The 19411-nt window shown below is 43.2% G+C and overlaps 1 protein-coding gene across 5 annotated transcripts in view; it reads left to right on the top strand.

Annotated features, from left to right (window-relative positions):
• Naa35 (N-alpha-acetyltransferase 35, NatC auxiliary subunit) overlaps window positions 1–19411 on the top strand; it is a 54917-nt gene that overhangs the window by 18373 nt on the left and 17133 nt on the right. For 4 of the 5 annotated variants that reach the window (XM_052157415.1, XM_052157416.1, XM_052157417.1 and 1 more), the window contains exons 7-14: window positions 5984–6050; window positions 6123–6166; window positions 6914–6964; window positions 7526–7609; window positions 8263–8377; window positions 11510–11688; window positions 15725–15784; window positions 19031–19137. In XM_052157415.1, the coding sequence (XP_052013375.1) occupies window positions 5984–6050; window positions 6123–6166; window positions 6914–6964; window positions 7526–7609; window positions 8263–8377; window positions 11510–11688; window positions 15725–15784; window positions 19031–19137 (707 nt within the window). The remainder of the gene's footprint in view (window positions 1–5983; window positions 6051–6122; window positions 6167–6913; window positions 6965–7525; window positions 7610–8262; window positions 8378–11509; window positions 11689–15724; window positions 15785–19030; window positions 19138–19411) is intronic. The other variant, XM_052157418.1, reaches the window with a different exon arrangement.

Raw genomic sequence — 19411 nt, 5'->3', positions numbered from 1 at the left:
ACTTTTCATACAAAGGTTTGTTTTTCTTTCTTAGGTAATGTCTGAGTTAGGGTTTTATTTCTAAAAGAGACACCATGCCCATGGCAACTCTTCGAAAGGAAAGCATTTAATTGGAGCTGGCTTACAGTTTCAGAGGTTTAGTCCATTATCATCACGGCAGGAAGCTGGGTAGCACAAGGCAGACACAGTACTGGAGAGGAGCAGCGTTCTATATGAGGATCTACAGGCAGCAGGAAGAGGGGGTGACACGGGGCTCAGCTTGAGCTTCTGAGACCTCAAAGCCCAGCCACTGTATCAGGCTTCCTCAAGCAGGGTCTGCCTCCTAATAATGACACTCACAGTGGGTCTGTGGGGGCCGTTTCCACTCAAGCTACCACAGGTAATTTGAGTAACTTTTTCATTTGCTTAATTTTTAAGTAGTCCTCGATCATTCCTCTTCTGTTACTGTCAGGTAAGAGGTAAAGTCAGTGTATACGTACTTTTGAATGGGATGTTGGATTTTTTTCTTCCTGTAAGGCAGTTGCTTCCCAGGTGATTACATAGCTGTCACTGCTGTCCTTCTTCCTTCTCCCCTTTTTCTGGAGAATCCTGAGGGCCCTTTGATCTGCCCTTGTTGTCTAGATCCCATGCGAATAGGGTTTGTAGTAAGAATTTTGGAATTCTTTAAAAACATAGAAATATAAGAATGTGTTTTCATTTTCATTCCAAGTGTGGGATATGGGGATGCTTCCGATTGTCCACAGCAGCCATCCATGATGTGCTTCCTGCTCTAGCAGGAGCCTGATTTGACAGCTTGTACATAGTGTCTGCGATTGTGAGACATGGAATTCTGGGGACTCTTCCAGGGTATTTAAATGCTAGGGCCCCAAGAGGCAGTGTGGGCTGCTGTTTGAATGCTGTTGGTTATGGTTTAATTAGGTTGCTGTGTGCGAAGAAGAAACAGCATGAAGAAAGTAGATGTCCTGACAGCAAAGATCAAACTTGCCTCGAGGAACTCAGTGCTCCTGATCAGCAGGAAGTAGGCTAACAGTAACATCAGCTCTGTTCCCTCTATCCTACTTTCTCTCATATCTGATATTGAGTTGGAAGGGTGGAATAAGGGAAGGAAGAAAGAAGAACCTACAAAATAGCCAAAAGTCAAGTTATAGTTTTTTATTGTTTGGCTGAGGGCAGAATTCTGGTTTGGGAAGAAACTCCCTGAGACTTTGCATGGAGTGAAGTGTTCTCTCACATGGTACCTGATAATCGGACTGTGATGAAGGACAGGTAGACAGTGCAGATGCCATGCGGCCATCTGGTGGTTCCAGAGTTGCAGGCTGCTTTTACAGACTCCAGAAGCTAAGGCTTTGCTTGGTGGCTGACATTCCTTAGACCAGGTCATGTGCTAGTGGTTAGTGCTGTCTGTGAGAGCCTCGCATATCTGCTTACTTAGACAACTCACACTCTTTAGAGCAACATCCTTTGATTTTCATTCAGGACTTATTGATTGATCATACCAAACTTACTGTTATTACTCTCTTGCCCTTTTTACTTAAATTCCATCCTTTAATAAAATGAATGGAGGAAAACAAATTTATACTAGCAATTTCTGCTTCCAGCTCATGACTGTGGGCTTCAGGTGAACCCCTGATATTGTCTAGAGACCACAGTATTTCCCTGCTTCTTTACCCCCACTTTGTGCAGACTGCCAGTACTTCCCTGTCTTCTCTGTAAGCACGACGGACGCTACGCTCGTCTTCCACCTTCTGGGGGTCTTGGCACCATGCTTGTTCTACTCTGTTCTCACATGCACTGATGGGTGTATTCCTCTTGAACACTAACGGGGTGTAGTCACCTTTTTTTTTTTTTTTTTTTGGTCTTTTTTTTGAAACAGGGTTTCTCTGTGTAGCCCTGGCTGTCCTGGAACTCACTCTGTAGATCAGGCTGGCCTCGAACTCAAAAATCCGCCTGCCTCTGCCTCCCAAGTGCTGCCTGGCATGAACCCTTTTTTAATTGAAGATAGTTTTTTTTTTTTTTCCGTGTGGTGTATTCTGATCAGGGTCTCCCCTCCATCATCTCCTCCTACATTCTACCCGGCACCCATCCATCCTATCCAACAATAATCCTTCTTTTCTCTTTGTTTGGAAAACAAGCAGGCCAATTTGAAGCGGTTTCTTTTTTCTTTTCTTTTGTTTTCTTTTTTTCTTTTCTTTTCCTTCCTTCCTTCCTCCCTCCCTCCCTCCCTCCCTCCCTCCCTCCCTCCCTCCCTCCCTTCCTTCCTTCCTTCCTTCCTTTCTTTCTTTTTGGCCCAAACAAAGATTATGAGACCAAACGTCTTCAAAAATACTAGTTTTGGGTGATCATTTCCTGCTAGGCATGGGGCCTCCCTTAAAGTGGTTTATATGCCTAGTCAGATTCTGCTGGGGGAAAACTAATTTTTCCTTGTTAGGCTGTCAGTTGTCTCAGGTTTGGGGTTAGGAATGGGGACTTATGTCCACTTCCCTCTTAGCACTGGGACCTGTGCAGGCCCTGCGTATGCTTCCTGTGTGTGAGTTCATATGTATGTCAGTCTTGTGTCTGGAAGACACCGTTTCCTTAGCATCTTCTGTCCCTATTGATCTAGACAGGAGTGTCCTATGTGCTGAGGGGGAAGGCCAGGCCTTGTAAATGATGCACACACACATGGGTGGACAGTAGTCACATTCTGGTGAACTCATGGTTACACAGCGCCTGCCATGTTCAGGTGAATGATGTATACAAGGTACATAGGTCCTGCTGTGTTCCCCTAGAGAGAGTCTTTAAGTCCTTTGGCAAACTGACGGTTCATGGCTAAAATCTGACAGCTTGTTTGTTTGTCTGTCTTTTCACAGTTGGCCTACTTAGTCTTTCAAGGAATATTTTATATATAGTAAATTAAAGAACCTAGACTTTTCTTTTGAAAAGTTAGGAGACTGACCGTACTGGCTCTGTAATCATTCATGGCCATCATGGAGTAAATAATAGCTAAATATGCACTACTGCTACTCAGTGCCATTTAGTGGTTTGCCTGTTTGCATTTTTAACACCTGTGCAGTAAGTCTGTCTTAGCTAGTGTTTCCATAGTGATTTCAAAAACCAAAAAACAAAAAACAAAAACCTTTGAACACAAGCAACTTGGGGAGAAAAGGGGTCATTTCATCTTACACTTCCAGGTAACAATCACTCTTAGATTTCTACTTCTATAATAAACACCGTGACCAAATCTATTTGAGGAGAAAAGGTTTTATTTCAGCTTACAATTCTCTCTCTTTTTTTTAAAGATTAATTTATTTATTATATATAAGTACACTGTAGCTGTCTTCAGACACACCAGAAGAGGATGCCAGATCTCACTAGAGATGGTTGTGAGCCACCATGTGGTTGCTGGGGTTTAAACTCAAGATCTTTTGAAGAGCAGTCAGTGCTCTCAACTGCTGAGCCATCTCACCAGTCCTTAGCTTACAGTTCTTACTGGATCACTAAGAGAAATCAGGGCCAGGGAAGGAACCTGGAGGTAGTAACTGATGCAGGGCCCTGGGGGTGGGGGGTGCTGCTTACTGGTTTGTTCCTTCTGGCATGTTCATCCTGCTTTCTTACACCCTAGGACCACCCGCACATGCCCAACAGTATGCTGGGCCTTCCCATATCAATCACTAATTCAGAAAATGCACTGCAGTCTTGCCCACAGGCAGATCTTATGGAGGCATTTTTTTATTTGAGGGTCTCTTCCCAGGTAACTGTAGTATGCAGAGTTGACAGTAAACTAGTCAGCACTGAGGGGATTTAGGAGAGGAACTCAAGGAAGGCAGGAACCTAGAAACAGGAGCTAGCACAGAAGGCATGGAGGGGTGCTGCTACTGACTTGCTCCCCATGGCTTGTTCAGCTACACAACCCAGGACCACATCCTAGGGATAGCAGTACACAGGAAGCTGGACTGTCCCACAGCAGCCATTAACCAAGACCACATCCATACAGGCCAAAATGTAGGCATTTTATTCTCACATAAATCTAGATTTGTGTCAAGTTAACGAAAACCAACCAGCAACAAGTTATTTATCAACACACATTGAACCATAAGTACCTTTGTGCCAAACCCTGTGCTAAGCCCTGAAGCTGAAGCAGTGAATTAAACAAGACCTTAATCTTTTGGATATATTCTGTGAACAAAGTAGTTAATGTGTAAGTAGTAAGCACAAATAGAATGTCATGTGGTGATAAGCTCTGTGAGGAAAAATCTGTGGGACAAGCAAATGTGCTGTGAGGAAGCAAGAGCTGGACGGTGGGAGCGCACTCCTTTATTCCCAGTACTGGATGGTGGGAGCACACTCCTTTATTCCCAGTACTGGACGGTGGGGGCGCACTCCTTTATTCCCAGTACTGGACGGTGGGAGCGCACTCCTTTATTCCCAGTACTGGACGGTGGGAGCGCACTCCTTTATTCCCAGTACTGGACGGTGGGAGTGCACTCCTTTATTCCCAGTACTGGACGGTGGGAGTGCACTCCTTTATTCCCAGTACTGGACAGTGGGAGTGCACTCCTTTTATTCCCAGCACCAGGGAGGCAGAGATAGGCAAGCGGAGCTCTGAGTTTGAGGCCTGCCTATACAGTACTGGTCTATAGAGTAAGTTCCAGGGTAGCCAGAGCTATACAGAAAAATCCTCTTTGTGGGAGTGGGGGTAGAGGATGCAGGAGAAAGACTGCCAGTTGAGGAACTGACACTAGAGGCTAGGTTATAGTAAGGGATGAGCCTTGAAGATAATCTTACAGACTTTGGAGATAGTATCAGCATATACAAAGTTACTGTGAGCCAATGAAACCATGCAAAGACTTTCAAATGGACAAGTGGTTATGTTCTGAATTCCATAGACATTCCTCTGACATTTGGTAGTTGAATACATTACAGCAAGAACTTGTCTATGGACAGTGCACATGCCTTTTTTTCCCAGCACTCAGGAAGCAGAGGCAAGCAGGGCTTACATAGTGTGCTGTACCTGTCCCCACCTGCACTAACCTCTTGGAGGGGGGTGGAGAAATATGGGACAGTTGTGGCAAGTGGAGGATTTGCTTGGACAACAGGGATGAGAGGTGGTGGTCACTAAGCTCATAGAGCTATGAAGGGTTGAGGAGTGATTAGGCTAAACTTGGAAGTCAACATGCAGGTTTTCTTATGCATACGATGGGGAGGTGGAGGTAAGACGTAGATGGTAGATGGTAGTCAAGTGGACATTGGGGGTTCTTGGACCATTTGTAAAGCTTGGGCCCTGGAGGTTCATGTAAAGGGAGAGAGGGGGTAGTACACTGAAGCTGGAGGTTAAGCTGGCTCTGACACTCTGCTTGAGGGTCTTAGAGGACCCTGGTACATGCATCACACTCTGCACAGCTTTACAGAATAGGAGCATGGTTTGGGCGTTTTCTTTTCCTCCTGGTGTAGAGTCTGTCTCTGAGGTACACTCACTGACATGACTTCAGTGTTCATTGTTTTTACTAAGCATCCCAGAATTCTGCCGTGGGTATAGTTATCTTTGTAACTACCTGTCACTCAGGCTTCTCTGCATATTTGTAGAAATTATAATGCAGGGCAAGTACTCTACCAGATAATGTTAAGTTCATTCTTCAAGCTGAGACAGATGCCTTAATTATCAGTAAAAGAATTAAACATTTTGTTGGGGGGCCTGGAGAGATGCCATTTGTTTGTTGTTTGCTTGTTTGGTTTTAAACCATGGACTATGAAATGTACTTTACTGTTTCTATGAGTAATGCTACTTGAATGCTTCATCTCTAGACCATGAACAAACAGCTAAAGGCGAGGACAGATAGCAGCAGTAGTCAGGCTGTGTGATGGTCCTGCTGGCAAGGAGGCCGGCTGAGCTGGGCGATGGCGGTAGTGAGAGATGATGAGTGGCACTCCATTTCTTCTAATAGTGGGTTTGTTAGGGTGCTATGGTGCTGCTATTAAAGGGCATAATTACTCCTCTTTCGTACAGGAAGATTTCCAGTCAATGACATATGGATTTAAAATGGCCAACAGTGTGACGGATCTGCGAGTTACAGGTATAAACTGTTCACAATAATTTGTAAGTTTTGCATTTTGATTTGTGTTAAAACTTACTGTTCTCATTCTAGGAATGCTAAAAGATGTGGAAGATGACATGCAAAGGCGAGTAAAGGTATGTCTCCCTTTTCTTTGGTTTAGGGCTTGTGTTGTTTCGCTTTTAAGACCAGATTCGTGCAGCTCTGGCCAGCCTAGAAGTCACTGTGTAGACCAGGCTATGTTTGAACTCACTGGAGCCTGCTTGCCTTCCTTCCTTGGGGTAAAGGCATGCCCCAGCAGGCTCAGCCAGGCTGCTTTTTAAAAAGTTATAGATTTAAATGGTGACAGTGATTTTTTTTTTTTTTTTAAACAAAAATTTTTTTACCTTTATTTTATGTGCATTGGTGTTTTGCCTGCATGTGTGTCTATGTGAGAATGTCAGATCTTAGAGTTACAGACAGTTGTGAGCTGACATGTGGGTACTGGGATTTGAATCCCGGTCCTCTGGAAGAACAGTTAGCGCCCTAACCACTAAGCCATCTCTCCAGCCCTAGTGATAGTGATTTTTTGTAAATTGGTTTTAAATGTAGCAGTAGTATTGCGAGTCAGAGACTTTGCTTCTGTTATTTTATTGTTTTCTTTTTGTTGTTTGAATACCTATTTCTTTCATAATCTTTCTAATTTATATACAAATACATGCATAAAACATTCATGGAAAAAGAAAAATACTACACACTTTTTTTATCAGATTTTTTTCCTGAACATAGGTTCTTCTATATATAATAATATATATATATTAATATATATATAATAAAGTAACTTAGTTCTTTCTTTCCTTCTCTCTGCTGTATTTGTCTAAATTTACTTTATTTTTTAATTTTAGAGTACTCGAAGTCGACAAGGAGAAGAGAGAGATCCAGAAGTTGAACTAGAAGTAATTGCCCGTCTTTTCTGTAGCCAATGTCAGAGAGGCTCTCTCAGTGCTGCTGTAGCTAACTCTTCAAGCTGTGTTGCAATTCATGGAAGCCACTTGTGTTTCTTTAGCAACTGGATATTGCCAAGGACTTAATTGCACTTGTATTTTTATAGAGTGAGTGGTGATACAGATCTTGAATGTCTGATTTCAAAACTTAAGTGTTCCTGGAAGGCAGGAACTAGAAAAAAAAAGATCACTTGTAGATCTTGTTTCAAAACTTAGTAAACATCAAACTTTTCCATATTATCAAAAGTTACTGAACCTCTTTTATAACTGCTAACTCCTTGTTTTCTGAGGCAATAGTATAAGTTCTGACCTTGGATTAACAGCAGTCTGTTGTTCTAGAGTACAGTATAGCTGCTTTTCTGTTTCAGAGGAGTAGGCTTTGTTTACCACGGTTTTGGTGGCTTGTTTTGTAGGCACTTTAAAAACTGCGTAGAGGCCTGTTTGCCGTAGAACTCCTTTGCAGGCCATCCGTTTGCAGGTTCTGCTTCTTACCGCACTCCCTTGTCTTCTCAGCACCAGCAGTGCTTGGCAGCATTCAGCAGAGTGAAGTTCACGCGAGTGCTGCTGACAGTGCTCATAGCCTTTACTAAGAAAGAGGTGAGAGATCGCTGTAATCGGGTCAGTCGTAGACGGCATGTCCTCCCTGTTCTCACAGTTCTCTGTGTACTTACACTACAGCCATACTAATGCTGTGTGTCACGTGATTATAGCTTTACATTCTATCTGTAACACACTGAGGTCTCTTGTGGATAGATAAATCTCTTTCAAGTAATTCTATTTTCCTGGATTCCCTCTACTACATGTTTGTGAATAACTTTAGATTATTGGAATTTTTCCCTTTTTATATTTGATTGTATCTTCGATTTTTTTTCCTTTTTTTTTTTTTTTTTTTTTTTGAGACAAGTTTTCTCTGTGTAGCCATGGCTGGCCTAGAGCTCTTTCTGTAGACCAGGCTGGCCTCAGACTCATAGATTTGCTTGCCTCTGCCTCCCAAGTGCTGGGATTAAAGGTGTGTGTTACCACACCCAGCTTTTTTTTTTTTTTTTTTTTTGGTAACACATCAAATAAGATACAGATTTGAGGGGAATCATTGTCTCCTGTTGAGGATTTGACCATCCTGCAGTGCTGCATTAAGTGAACAATTTGTGAGATATGTGCATGCATTGGGTCTTAGTACTGTTGTAGGATCTCCTCTTGTATGTGTATCTTTCAGTGAAAGTGTGTAAGCGTTTTGGTGATTTGTTTGCTAGACCAGTGCTGTTGCAGAGGCTCAGAAACTGATGGTCCAGGCAGCAGACCTTCTTTCTGCCATTCACACGTCATTGCACCACGGCGTCCAGGCTCAGAATGGCGCTACCAAAGGAGGTAATTCATGCTCCAGCTTTGCTTACTTGTATTTTCTTATTTTCTGTCCAAAACATGTAATACAGTTAGCTCTGACTTTTATGTAAGTCAGTCTGCCTGGACTTTGGGATGTTTCCCTGAATACTTAAAAGTGCTTTAGACTTCTTTGAAGATTTAGTCTGCTGAAAACAAGTGGTAGATCTTGGCCATCTCTTGTATCTTCCTGTTGGACTTTCTATATGTACCCTGTCTTGTGTTTGTACTGTGATACCAGAAGTAACTTTGTTGTTCATCATCTCCTTTCTTTACTTCTTGAGAAACCCATCAAAGTCACTACATAGTTCCTCACTCTGTGAGGCAGGCTACTGTTCCTGAGACTCACTTATTCACAAGTGCCGTTCTTCACACTACACTGGAACTGTCCAAGGGATTCTGAATACTTATAGGAAAAGAGTGCTTGGCTTGTTGGTGGCAGGCATATCTTATATGTAAAATAAGCTTTAACAGGAATAATATACATCTGCTGACTCAATATTTTAGAGTGCACAGCAGTGCTGATTATCCCTAAAATTCCTGAGATGGTATTTGTAGTCTTGAATTATTGAGGTGAAAACTATTTATAGCTTTGTTTTTGGTTTTTTTTGGGGGGGGTGGTATTTGTTTTGGGGGGGGATTGCGAGAGGTAGTTTATGTTTGGTTTGTGTTTTTTGAGACAGGGTTTCTCTGTTTAGTCCTAGCTATCCTGGAACTCACTTTGCTGAGCAGACTGGCCTCAAACTCAGAGATCTGTCTGTCTGTCTCCCTCTGTGGTTCCTGGGATTAAGAGTGTGTACCACTACTGCCTGTCAGAATTACTTTTAAACAGTACAAACATGTATGGGATGATAGCCCTGAGTGAATTGTAAATGGGACCAAAGCCTTTCTGTTTTTTCCACATAAAATGGAAAAGACAGTAAATGTACTCAGGAATGATATTTTTGTGTATAATCTCCCTACTGATGGGTTTGTAAAACAGCTCCCATAGGACTGAAGAGATAGAGATAGCTCAGAAGTTAAGAGCCCTAGGTAGCTTTTTCAGAGGGGCCTCCCAGCACTGGCTCACAACTCCCTATAACTTTAGTCTTGGGGAGCTGACACCCCTCTTCTGGATAGCAAGGGCATACGCATAGCACATAGTCATATAAGCAGACAAAGCATAAAACAGCTCTCAAGAGTCAGAAAGCCGTCTGAGTTTTCTATTGAATCTTAGGAAACCCTGAACTCTTGCAGTGCTCCCTTAGGACAGAATCGAGTACAAAAAGGATGGTAAACAAAGCTTTGGGACAGACGGGAGATTAGAGAGATGCCTCAGAGGCTAAGAGTGCTGACTGCTCTTGCAGAGGATCTGGGCTCGATTCCCAGCACCTTATGTGGTAGCTCACAACTGCCTGTACCTCCAGTTCAAGGGGATCTGACGTTTTCTGACCTCTGTGGGTTCCTGAATGCATATGGTTTGTATAAACTCATACAGACACACAATACACATAAAATATAAAAACTTTTATGATAGTAGAAAGTCAGGCTGTATCTTCATAGAACATTGAGGTGGCAGTGCATAGGATTAATGCAATGAAGGAATGCATATGTAATGTGGGAGTGAAGCAAGGGAGCAGGTTCATCAGAAGGCAGTAGGAATTAGAATCCTTAAGAGTTGTTAACTGGGGCTGCAGAGATGACTCAGCAGTTAAGAGCACTGACTGCTCTTCCAGAGGTCCTGAGTTCAATTCCCAGCAACCACATGGTGGCTCACAGCCATCTGTAATGGGATCTGACACCCTCTTCTGGTGTGTCTGAAGAGAGTGACAGTGTACTTATTTACATATAGTTAGAACACTGTCACTGTAAATAAATAAACAAATCTTTTTAAAAAAAAAAAAAAAGAGTTGTTAACCGATGAAGCGACAGGTAGATGAGGCTCCAAAGTGAGCTCTCTTGAGGGTGGTGCGGTTAGGGTGTGTTTCCTGAGAGAGGGTAGTATCAGGAGAAAGGCAGTGCCTGGATGTGCCTCTGGGGATGGTGTGGGGTGCCAAGTACAGCTGTCCACTGCATGGGTGAGGAAAGCTGTGGGTAAGGGGTTCGTCCAAGAGCCAGCAGCTATGTTGGACACATGCAGGAATGGTTCATACAAGGAACTGCTGGGTGGGAAGAAAGCCCAGGCCAGGGGAGCATGTGCAAGGATGGAGTAGGTCTGAGAGCAGCAGAGGGCTCCTGGGGGTGGCAGCCAGTCAGTCCTGTTTCTCATTCTTCACAGTGCAGCAGTGAGACCTAAGCTTCCGCTCACTGACATGTGACACTGTACAAGTGTAGCTTACTTGATGAGAGATTTGCATCTATTGCTTCTTGAGGACTGTATCTCAGTTTCCATGTTGGGAACGAGCTGGAGTATAATCATGGTTCTACTCTGGGGTCCTCTAGTCTCCCCTTGTTTGTCATCATCTCCATTAAGATACTTCAGATGAGTCACATGGTATAGAATAAGAAATAGGGGGGCTTATTGCAAAACAAAAGAGTATACACTGTGAAGGTGTGGGAGTGACCCAAGAGATGATTGCTCCTGTCTGTCTTCAGGCTTTTGGCTTTTCTGTGCTTTCCAGAGCAGACAGTTTTCCCCTTAGGTTCTCTTTTCAGTGCAGGTGGTCAGCAGCTGTGTTTGTCTGACTCTTGCAAGAGGACTCAGGGATGCAGATCATGTACTCTGTTGTGCTCCAGAAAGTCTCCCACTATTTCGGAGGTCTCTGCACTTAGAACTGGTTAGCTAGTTATTTACTAGTGATCATGCAGACAGCTCCAGGAGCTAGGGCTCCTCTCAGGGTGGAGATATGACTCATCTTGCAGCCCAGTCCTTTGTTAAAGTCCTGCTGTTGCAGTCTTCAGCTCTAACCTCAGCCACACCACGCAGCTAGGAAGTACACTTTGAAGTTACTGAATCTCACTATAGAGTTTGTGCATAGATATATAGATTAGTTGTAAGTTATAAAATTTACCAGATTTTTGTAATTTGGAAATGCCTTTAAAAATTGGGTTATATATATTTATATATTTAATAGTTTTCATTTTAAAATCCAAAAAACAAAAAAAAAATGGAAATGTTACTTTCTTCTTTCTGTTCTTTAGACCATCCAATTATGATGGGTTTTGAGCCTCTTGTTAACCAGAGATTACTTCCACCCACCTTCCCTCGCTATGCAAAAATAATTAAAAGAGAAGAAATGGTCAACTATTTCTCAAGATTAATAGACAGAATAAAAACTGTCTGTGAAGTCGTGAACTTACCAAACTTACATTGTATCCTGGTGAGTATAAATGTTCTGGAGCTTTGGGGTAGTGATAGGCTGGCTTGTTGCTGGAGGGACTGACTGGCAGCACACAATAGCCCTGGGGTGGTATGCGGGCATCCACACAGCACAGTCAACTGTCATAGGATTTGATACATTCTTAGAAACTAAAAAGCTAAACTTATAATATTAGTAAATCACCCAAAGGTTAGGAATAGGTTTTCAACATATTTTCTCTGTGTGTGTGTGTGTGTGTGTGTGTGTGTGTGTGTGTGCGTGTGCGTGTGTGTGCGCGCGCGCGCGCGCGTGTGCAGAGCCTTTCTTTTTAGACATCATGGGGCTTCACTGGCCCGCGCATGCTTGCCCGCTCCCACCACGCTGTGCTCCCTCCCTTTGACATCTTTATTTTAAAATAGGCTGTCATTAAGTTGCTTAGGCTGATGTTGACTGGCTCTGTAGCTCATGGAGGCCTTGACTGTGTGACCTCCTGCCCCAGCCTCCGGAATAGCTGAGACTTCAGCTTGTACTGCCTGAGAGCTTTTAGTGTCCGCACATGTGAGTATGGGGCATGGTGCTGGGCAACCTGTTTATTGTTCTATAGGAAGAGAACTTCTGTACTTTTTATCTCAGTAAATATGCGTATCTCTACATTTTTGAAGACATATCCTAGCTATAAATTTATGTGACTTTTTTTTTTTTTAGTATTTGTATCAAACTCCATTTAGGTCATTTTCAGTGTTTTGTCTTTGTAACCTTTATATGTGACTCTGTGTCACATATCTATGCACTTTCTTTACTGAGTGAAAGCATCTGTATGATTGGAAGCCCTCAGACATTGTAACATGTAGGAGGAAGAACAGAGCCAGAACTCAGGGGTGAGAAGCTGTAATCCCAACACCAGAGAGACCAAAGCAGAAGAAACTTGGGTTATGGGCTGGCCTGGGCTGTATAATGAGACCCTATCTCAAGGCAAAGTATAGCAAACAGTACTAAACAAAAGAAAGGCTTGTTTTGAGAACATTATTATATAGCAGGTGGTTCCCATTTATTTCTGCGATATTATTGTATGCATAAATCAGTTTTTTTTAATACTTAGGCCTAATTCCTAGTTTTTTGTTTTTCATATAGTTATTTTTTGCTCTTCATACACATTAAAACAGTGATTATCAATTTCACTTTGCTCCATCATCATTACATCATCTGTGCTTGTATCCAGCATAACTCTGGCTCCTAGCTGCATGCAGCCCCTCGCTTTTCCTGGGCTCCACCCCGGGCTCTCTGGCTGGCCTTAGCAGGGGGAGCTGGGGAGCTGGGGAACCAGGCCTGACCTGTGGGACTGCTGGGAGCTTAGGAAGGGGGAGGATGCGTGGGTGCAGTGAGGTGGCTGGAGAGGAAGTGTGGCCAAGGCCACATAGATGGGGGTGGGGGCAAAGTACTAACAAAGTACTAACTGGGAAGCAAGCAAACCTGTCATTGTTGAGGTTTGTAAAGTGCCAGGTGGTCAGGTGTGCTTCCACATAAAGAAGAGAAGCCACATTGAAAGGTACACTCTAGGCTCAGTGAGAAACCTGATTTCAGAAAGTAAGGTGGAGAGTCATCAAAGAGGAACCCCAGCATTCCTCTGGCTTTCACATGCATTCATATAACTTGGAAAACTTGAAGCATTTTGAATATTCAGTGGTGATTGCGTTCTGTGAGGTGGGTGGAGTAAGTGCCATTCAGCCTCAGAGCAGCGTGCTTCACGAGTGTCAGTGTTGTAAATAATATTTAAAAGAGATGCCGGCATGGGGTGCCTTCCTGCCTTTGACAGAGTAAAACACACTTACGGCCTTATATTTTAATATGCTTAAAGCAGCTCAATCACTGGGCAGCTGCCTCCCCTCCATGCTGTTAGAATCTACTTTCCCATCAATAACCCAAGTTATTACTTTCTATGTTTTATCTGGGTTGCTCTTAGCTCCAACCAGGCAACCCCCTGGGCCATGTTCTCTTGGCCCAGAGGCTGTGGGGACTCTTCTAGCTTCTCTGTTCCGTGGCCGCTCTGTCCCTTCCTCTCCTTCATTGTGATATCTACCCAGGAAACCTAAACCCTGCTTGTGTCTCTTCTCCCTGGCTGTTGGCTGCTGACCTCTTATTTACCAGTCAGAATTAATTGGGGGCAGAGTCCCTCAGTGTCTTACATGAGGACGCTATTGTCTTTGGGGGATGTAAATTAGCATTAGAATACAAGCAGCATTAGGCCAACCCACTACATGTCAATTTATAATGTTTAAGAGTGTATGTCCACTGTGTACGCTTAATACGCTGAAGGTGGACTGTGGTGGGCTGTCCACTGAACCGTGTAGATTATGCACGTGGAGTCCTGGGGCTAGTTTATGTCAACATGAACTAGAGTCATCTGGAAGGAGGCCCCTCAACTGAGAAAATGCCTTCATCAGACCCAGCGGCAGGGCATTTCCTTAATCAGTGATCGATGGAAGAAGATCCAGTCCACTGCTGGTGGGGCCACCCCTGGGCTGGTGGTTCTGGCTTCTATAAGAAGCAGGCTGAGCAAGCCATGGGCAGCAAGTCAGCAAGCAGCACCCTCCATGGTCTGTAGCAGCTCCTGCCTCCAGGTTCCCATCCTGACTTCTTTCAGTGATGGATTATGATAAGCGTAAATCAAACAAACCCTTTCCTCTCCAAGTTGCTTTTGGTCAGTTATTTTATCACAGCAATAGTGATCCAACTAAGACATATGGAGTATAAATAGCTGAAGAAAGCAAATGGTGTCTGTGCTTAAAATTTAGGATGAAGAAGAGAAGCAAAGGAACTAGAATGGTTGTAAAGACAGTAAGTGTAACTGCAGAATAGAGATTTGTTTTCTCTAAAAGGAGTTAACGCTGTACATGAATGTACAGTGTTACATTCTAGGCCTCATAACTAGAGGGAATAGGAGAAAAAGAAAACATTACTTAAATAGGCAGAAGTTAGGTGACTACCCTCCCTCCCAGTCTCTCTCCCCCTCTCCTGGCTCCCTCCCTCCCTTCCTCTTGCTTTTAAAGCACATTTCATAAGAGATTGGCATTGGTGTGTCAAAGTCCAGCAGTCATACAGGTTTGCCCTGATAGTTTGCACTGTGATGGGCTTCTCTAAGGCCCTCTCTGTTACTGCTAAGTGCTATGCTCAGGATTCTCTGCTTTGGAAGCTGACTGGGACAGCTGGCTGCTGGTGGATACAAGCTTTCCATGGCGATGTCATCTGGGACCAGCCTGCAGTATTGTAGGCATTCCAGCACCATATAACTATCTGACACTAAAAATTCATGCATAGAAAAATTGGTAGGTTCAGAAAAATAAGCTAATAAATTAGCCAGTGTCTCTCAATCTTTAAGTGGTAACATTTTTGTATATTGTCTTTTCCCTCTTATATAAACCCATATTTCTTGGTCTTCATCTAATATAAATTCAGTTACCTGGTACTAATCCCTTCCTCCCTTCCTTCCTTCCTTCCTTCCTTCCTTCCTTCCTTCCTTCCTTCCTTCCTTCCTTCCTTCCTTCCTTCCTTTCCAGTATTTTAAGTGACGTGCTTGTGTTTGTCGTGTGGGTGTGTGCACATGAACGTGTGTGTCCTTGGAGGCTAGAGGTGCCAGCTCCCTCTGGAACTGGAGTGGGAAGCAGTTGAGGTTGTGAGCTGCCTCACGTGGGTTCTAAGAACCATGGCTGGTTCTCAGCAGGAGCAGTGTGTCCACTTTTCAGACTCTTCTCCAGCTCACATGCATGCTTGCTTCTTTTGACTAAGAACTCAAGTTCTGTCTTCAGTTATTGATAGTATTTTCTTGGTATACAAATTTAATGTGTATATATTCTGTTTTGTTTGGTTCGTGAAAAAGTTTTGTAGACTCTAAAGTTAACCTATTATAATTTGACATTTTCTATATAACTGACTTATAATTCTTTATCTTATTTTAACAGTAGTAGAATATTATTTCCAAAAATATATACTTTATATGCAAACATCTCTGGCTTTTGTTTAGTCTATTAATAATATTGCTTTTTCTCTGTGTATCTCTTAGGATTTTTTCTGCGAATTTAGCGAACAGTCTCCATGTGTTCTTTCAAGATCTCTGTTACAAGTAAGTTCCACTATTTTATTGATGAACAAAAAGTCAATGCTCTATTGGACTCCACTTTATCGTAGCCTACAGTTGATGTGTGAGTGCTACACTACTGAGCTGTGTCCCTTCACTCACTGAAATACTGGCAAGTGTTCTGCTGGGCCACAGAGCACACACACCTCAGAAGCTTACAACAGTTAAGATTGTATGAGATAAATATTTGACCATATGTAGAGTCAAATACGATTTAAGAAGAGGAAGATAGCTATGAGGAGAAAGACTTTAAATAATTGGGAAATTAAATAACACAGTTAAGTAATTGCCAGGTCCCAGGTGTTTTTCAGGGAGGTTGGAAACATTTCTAATTAAATAAACTGGCTGGACACATGGCTCTGTGGTTAAAGCACTTGATACAAAAGCCTGAAGGCCAGAGCTTGTCTCCCTTGAGCTCACAAGATAACTGAGTGGTGTCCTGGCCTGACTATAATTCCAGCCTTGGAAGTGGAAGCAGGGAATCCCCAGAATAAACTGTAGAGCGAGGCTAGCCAGATTGATAAGTCCTGGGCTTGATGGAGAGACCCTGCCTGCCTCAGTGAATAAGGTGGAAGAACAAGTGATCCAGTGTGATTTCTGCTATCAGCCTTGGGCCTCCACGCGTATGCTCACACATGTGCATATATGTGTACACGTGTACCCATACATATGCAAACTATGCATCCATGTGTACTCAAACAAGAAAATAGAAAAGGGGAGGGAGGAGAAAATAAAATTACACGAAAATGTGTGTTATACAACTAAAAGCCTTAGCCTCTATATTGAACACTGTTTACAGTTGAAAAGTGGTGCTGGGCCAGGGAGTGTGGCTCAGTCAGTAAAGTGCTTGCTGCACACACATGGGGACCAGACCTGGATTCCCAGAAACCTTGGGAAAGGCGGGGGTTACTGGTCAGCTAGCAACAGCTGAGGCCAGCCTCCACCTGCATGTGCTTACCTGCACATATATACACAGAAACATACTCAAAACCAAGAATAATTATTAGTCATTTAAGCCTCCAACTTAAGAAATAAAAGGGCAAATTCAGTGGGAAAGAAAAGGAAATAGTAAAAGTCAGAGCAGAAATCAGGAAGATGTGAACCAAACAGTAGAGAAAGCCAGTGTACCTGAAGGCTGGTTAGAGACAACGGGAAGATATGGATAGTTACAAGAATAACGTTAGGGTATTGTACAAAACTAGAAAAGTTCTTAGACAAAATGAACATACTGCTTTAAAGACAGACTCCTGAACAACCCTGAATCTGTAAATACATTGAATTAATAGTCAGAAACCTTCCAGCAATGGAAATTTTAAGCCACTTCAGAAACAATGAAGATTCTAAGCCAGTTCAGAAGACTGGGAAGGTAGCGAGACTGGCCACTCACTCTCTCATCTCTTCAATTCACTGCATCTACTGCAGTGTCAGTGTACTCGGGCTACCGTATGTAGATGAAAAGCTGGCTTACCTAAAGACAGCAGACTTTCTATGCAGAATATAGTCTATAAGAGTGGATGAATTAATAAATCAGTGTAAAAAGTTATTTCCAGATACGTACAGTAAACAGTGAGAAATCAGTATTTTTAGAGTAGTGAGTGACTCAGCAGGTGACGGTGTTTGTCATGCACACCTGGACACCCGTCCCATGCCCAGAGCCACCCTGCTGCCCTCTGACTTGTGTCATGTGTGTTTCTTCTCCTGTTCCCATCTAAACGGATTTTTAAAATTTACTTTACAATCCAATTGTCGCCAACTCCCATCCCACCCTGAACCCCCCTCCCAGTGCCACCCTTCAATTCCCATTACCTCCTCCTCTTCTCCTCAGAGAAGGGGAAGACCCCCTTGGGTACCAGCCCACCCCGGAACATCCAGGCACAGTAGACCTAAGCACATCCTCTCCCTGTGAAGCTGACCCAGGCAGTCCACTTAGGGGGAAGGGATCCAGTGGCAGGCAGCCGAGTCAGAGGCATCCTCCATTTGATAGCTAGCAGACCCACGAGGACTAAGTGCACGTTGGCTACAAATGTGTGGGCCTAGGTCCAGCCTGCGTACTTCTTAGTTGGTAGTTCAATTTCTGTCAGCGCCCATAGGCCCGGGTTAGTTGACTCTGTAGGTCTTGTGGCGTCTTTGACCATGCCTATTCTCCACTCTTCCACAAGATTCCTCGAGCACTGCCTGATACTTGGTCTCTCTCTGCATCTGTTTCTATACCCTGCTGGATGAAGCCTCTCAGGAGGCCAAATTTTTTTTAATAAGTTAAAATACTATGAGTAATATCATAAAAGTGAAAAACCTAGGCATATATATAAGAAACTTTGTTTAGGATCTGTCTGCTGAAAATGCAAAATAGGGGTGGAAAACACCAGAAACATCCCAAATAATTGGAGACATAAACCGTTTTTATAAACTGAAATAATTGGTGTTTTTAAGTTGTTATACTTCCCCAAATCAATCTGTAAATTGCTAGTAATATCATTCAGAATGAGAGTGTGAGTTTGTGTAGCTGTCAAGAATCTGAACTGTATGTGGAAAGGATGAAGAACTCAAGTAACAAAACCAATCTTGAAGGGGACAAAGAATGAGGAGAGGTCAAGGACTATCCCACACTGCTCTGCGGCTCATATATAGGCTTCTAATATATAAACTTGCTGAGAGACCAGTGTCAGCAAAGAACTGAGTAGTAGTACAGGCAGTTTTTAGCAGAGTTCTATTGTGATTCCACCACTTCAGCTCAACATTATCCTTTCTCACTTGGGATATTTACACTTTTATGTGCTGTTTAATCTGTATCAAAGTGCACCTTGAATAAAGATGAATGTGGGCTGGAGAGGTGGCTCAGTGGTTCAGAGCCCTAGCTGCTTTTCCAGCAGACCTAAGTTGGATTCCCAGCACCCACATGGCAGCTCTCAACCATCTGTAACTCCCGTCCCAGAAGACCTGGCTCCCTGTTCTGACCTCCAGAGACATGCAAGCGTGTGTGTGTGTGTGTGTGTGTGTGTGTGTGTGTGTGTGTGTGTGTGTTGCACAAACACACATTCAGACACATAACATAAAAATGAAAAGTAAGGATTTACAAACTGATTTGTAAAATAAAGTATCGCCCTGCTTTTGTATTTTAAGCCCTTTATAGTATTTATAGTATGTAGAGTATTTACAGGCAGTGTGTGTCAGTGGTGATAGCTGCATATGGCAACAGTAGTAATGCACTGATATGTCTGATTCTTATCTAAGACCACATTCCTCGTGGACAACAAAAAGGTCTTTGGAACTCATCTCATGCAAGACATGGTGAAAGATGCCCTTCGGTCCTTCGTCAGCCCTCCGGTGCTCTCTCCCAAGTAAGTGCTTCCAGGCGCTGGGGCTGTGTCCGGCTGCTCTGCACCTCTGAGGACCAGTCTCCATGTAGATGTGCCACAGAGATTGGGTGAGGCATGCAGCCGTCATCTGAGCTGCTTTGTTGAGAGATGACTAGGGCTTCTTTTTCCAACAGAGGAAGGCACTGAGTTTTCATTTTGTACAGAGAACCCAGCATTTGTAAAAGCACGAGAATATGAAATGTATTTTCATACATAAAATATTAACTAGTACTTTAACTTGCTCACTATGATTTGA

This window comes from Apodemus sylvaticus, chromosome 14 (genome assembly GCF_947179515.1).
Source record: "Apodemus sylvaticus chromosome 14, mApoSyl1.1, whole genome shotgun sequence".
In the NCBI taxonomy this organism is placed as follows: Eukaryota; Metazoa; Chordata; class Mammalia; order Rodentia; family Muridae; genus Apodemus; species Apodemus sylvaticus.
The sequence above is the reverse complement of the archived record's forward strand: the minus strand, read 5'-3'. Positions and strand labels throughout refer to the sequence as shown.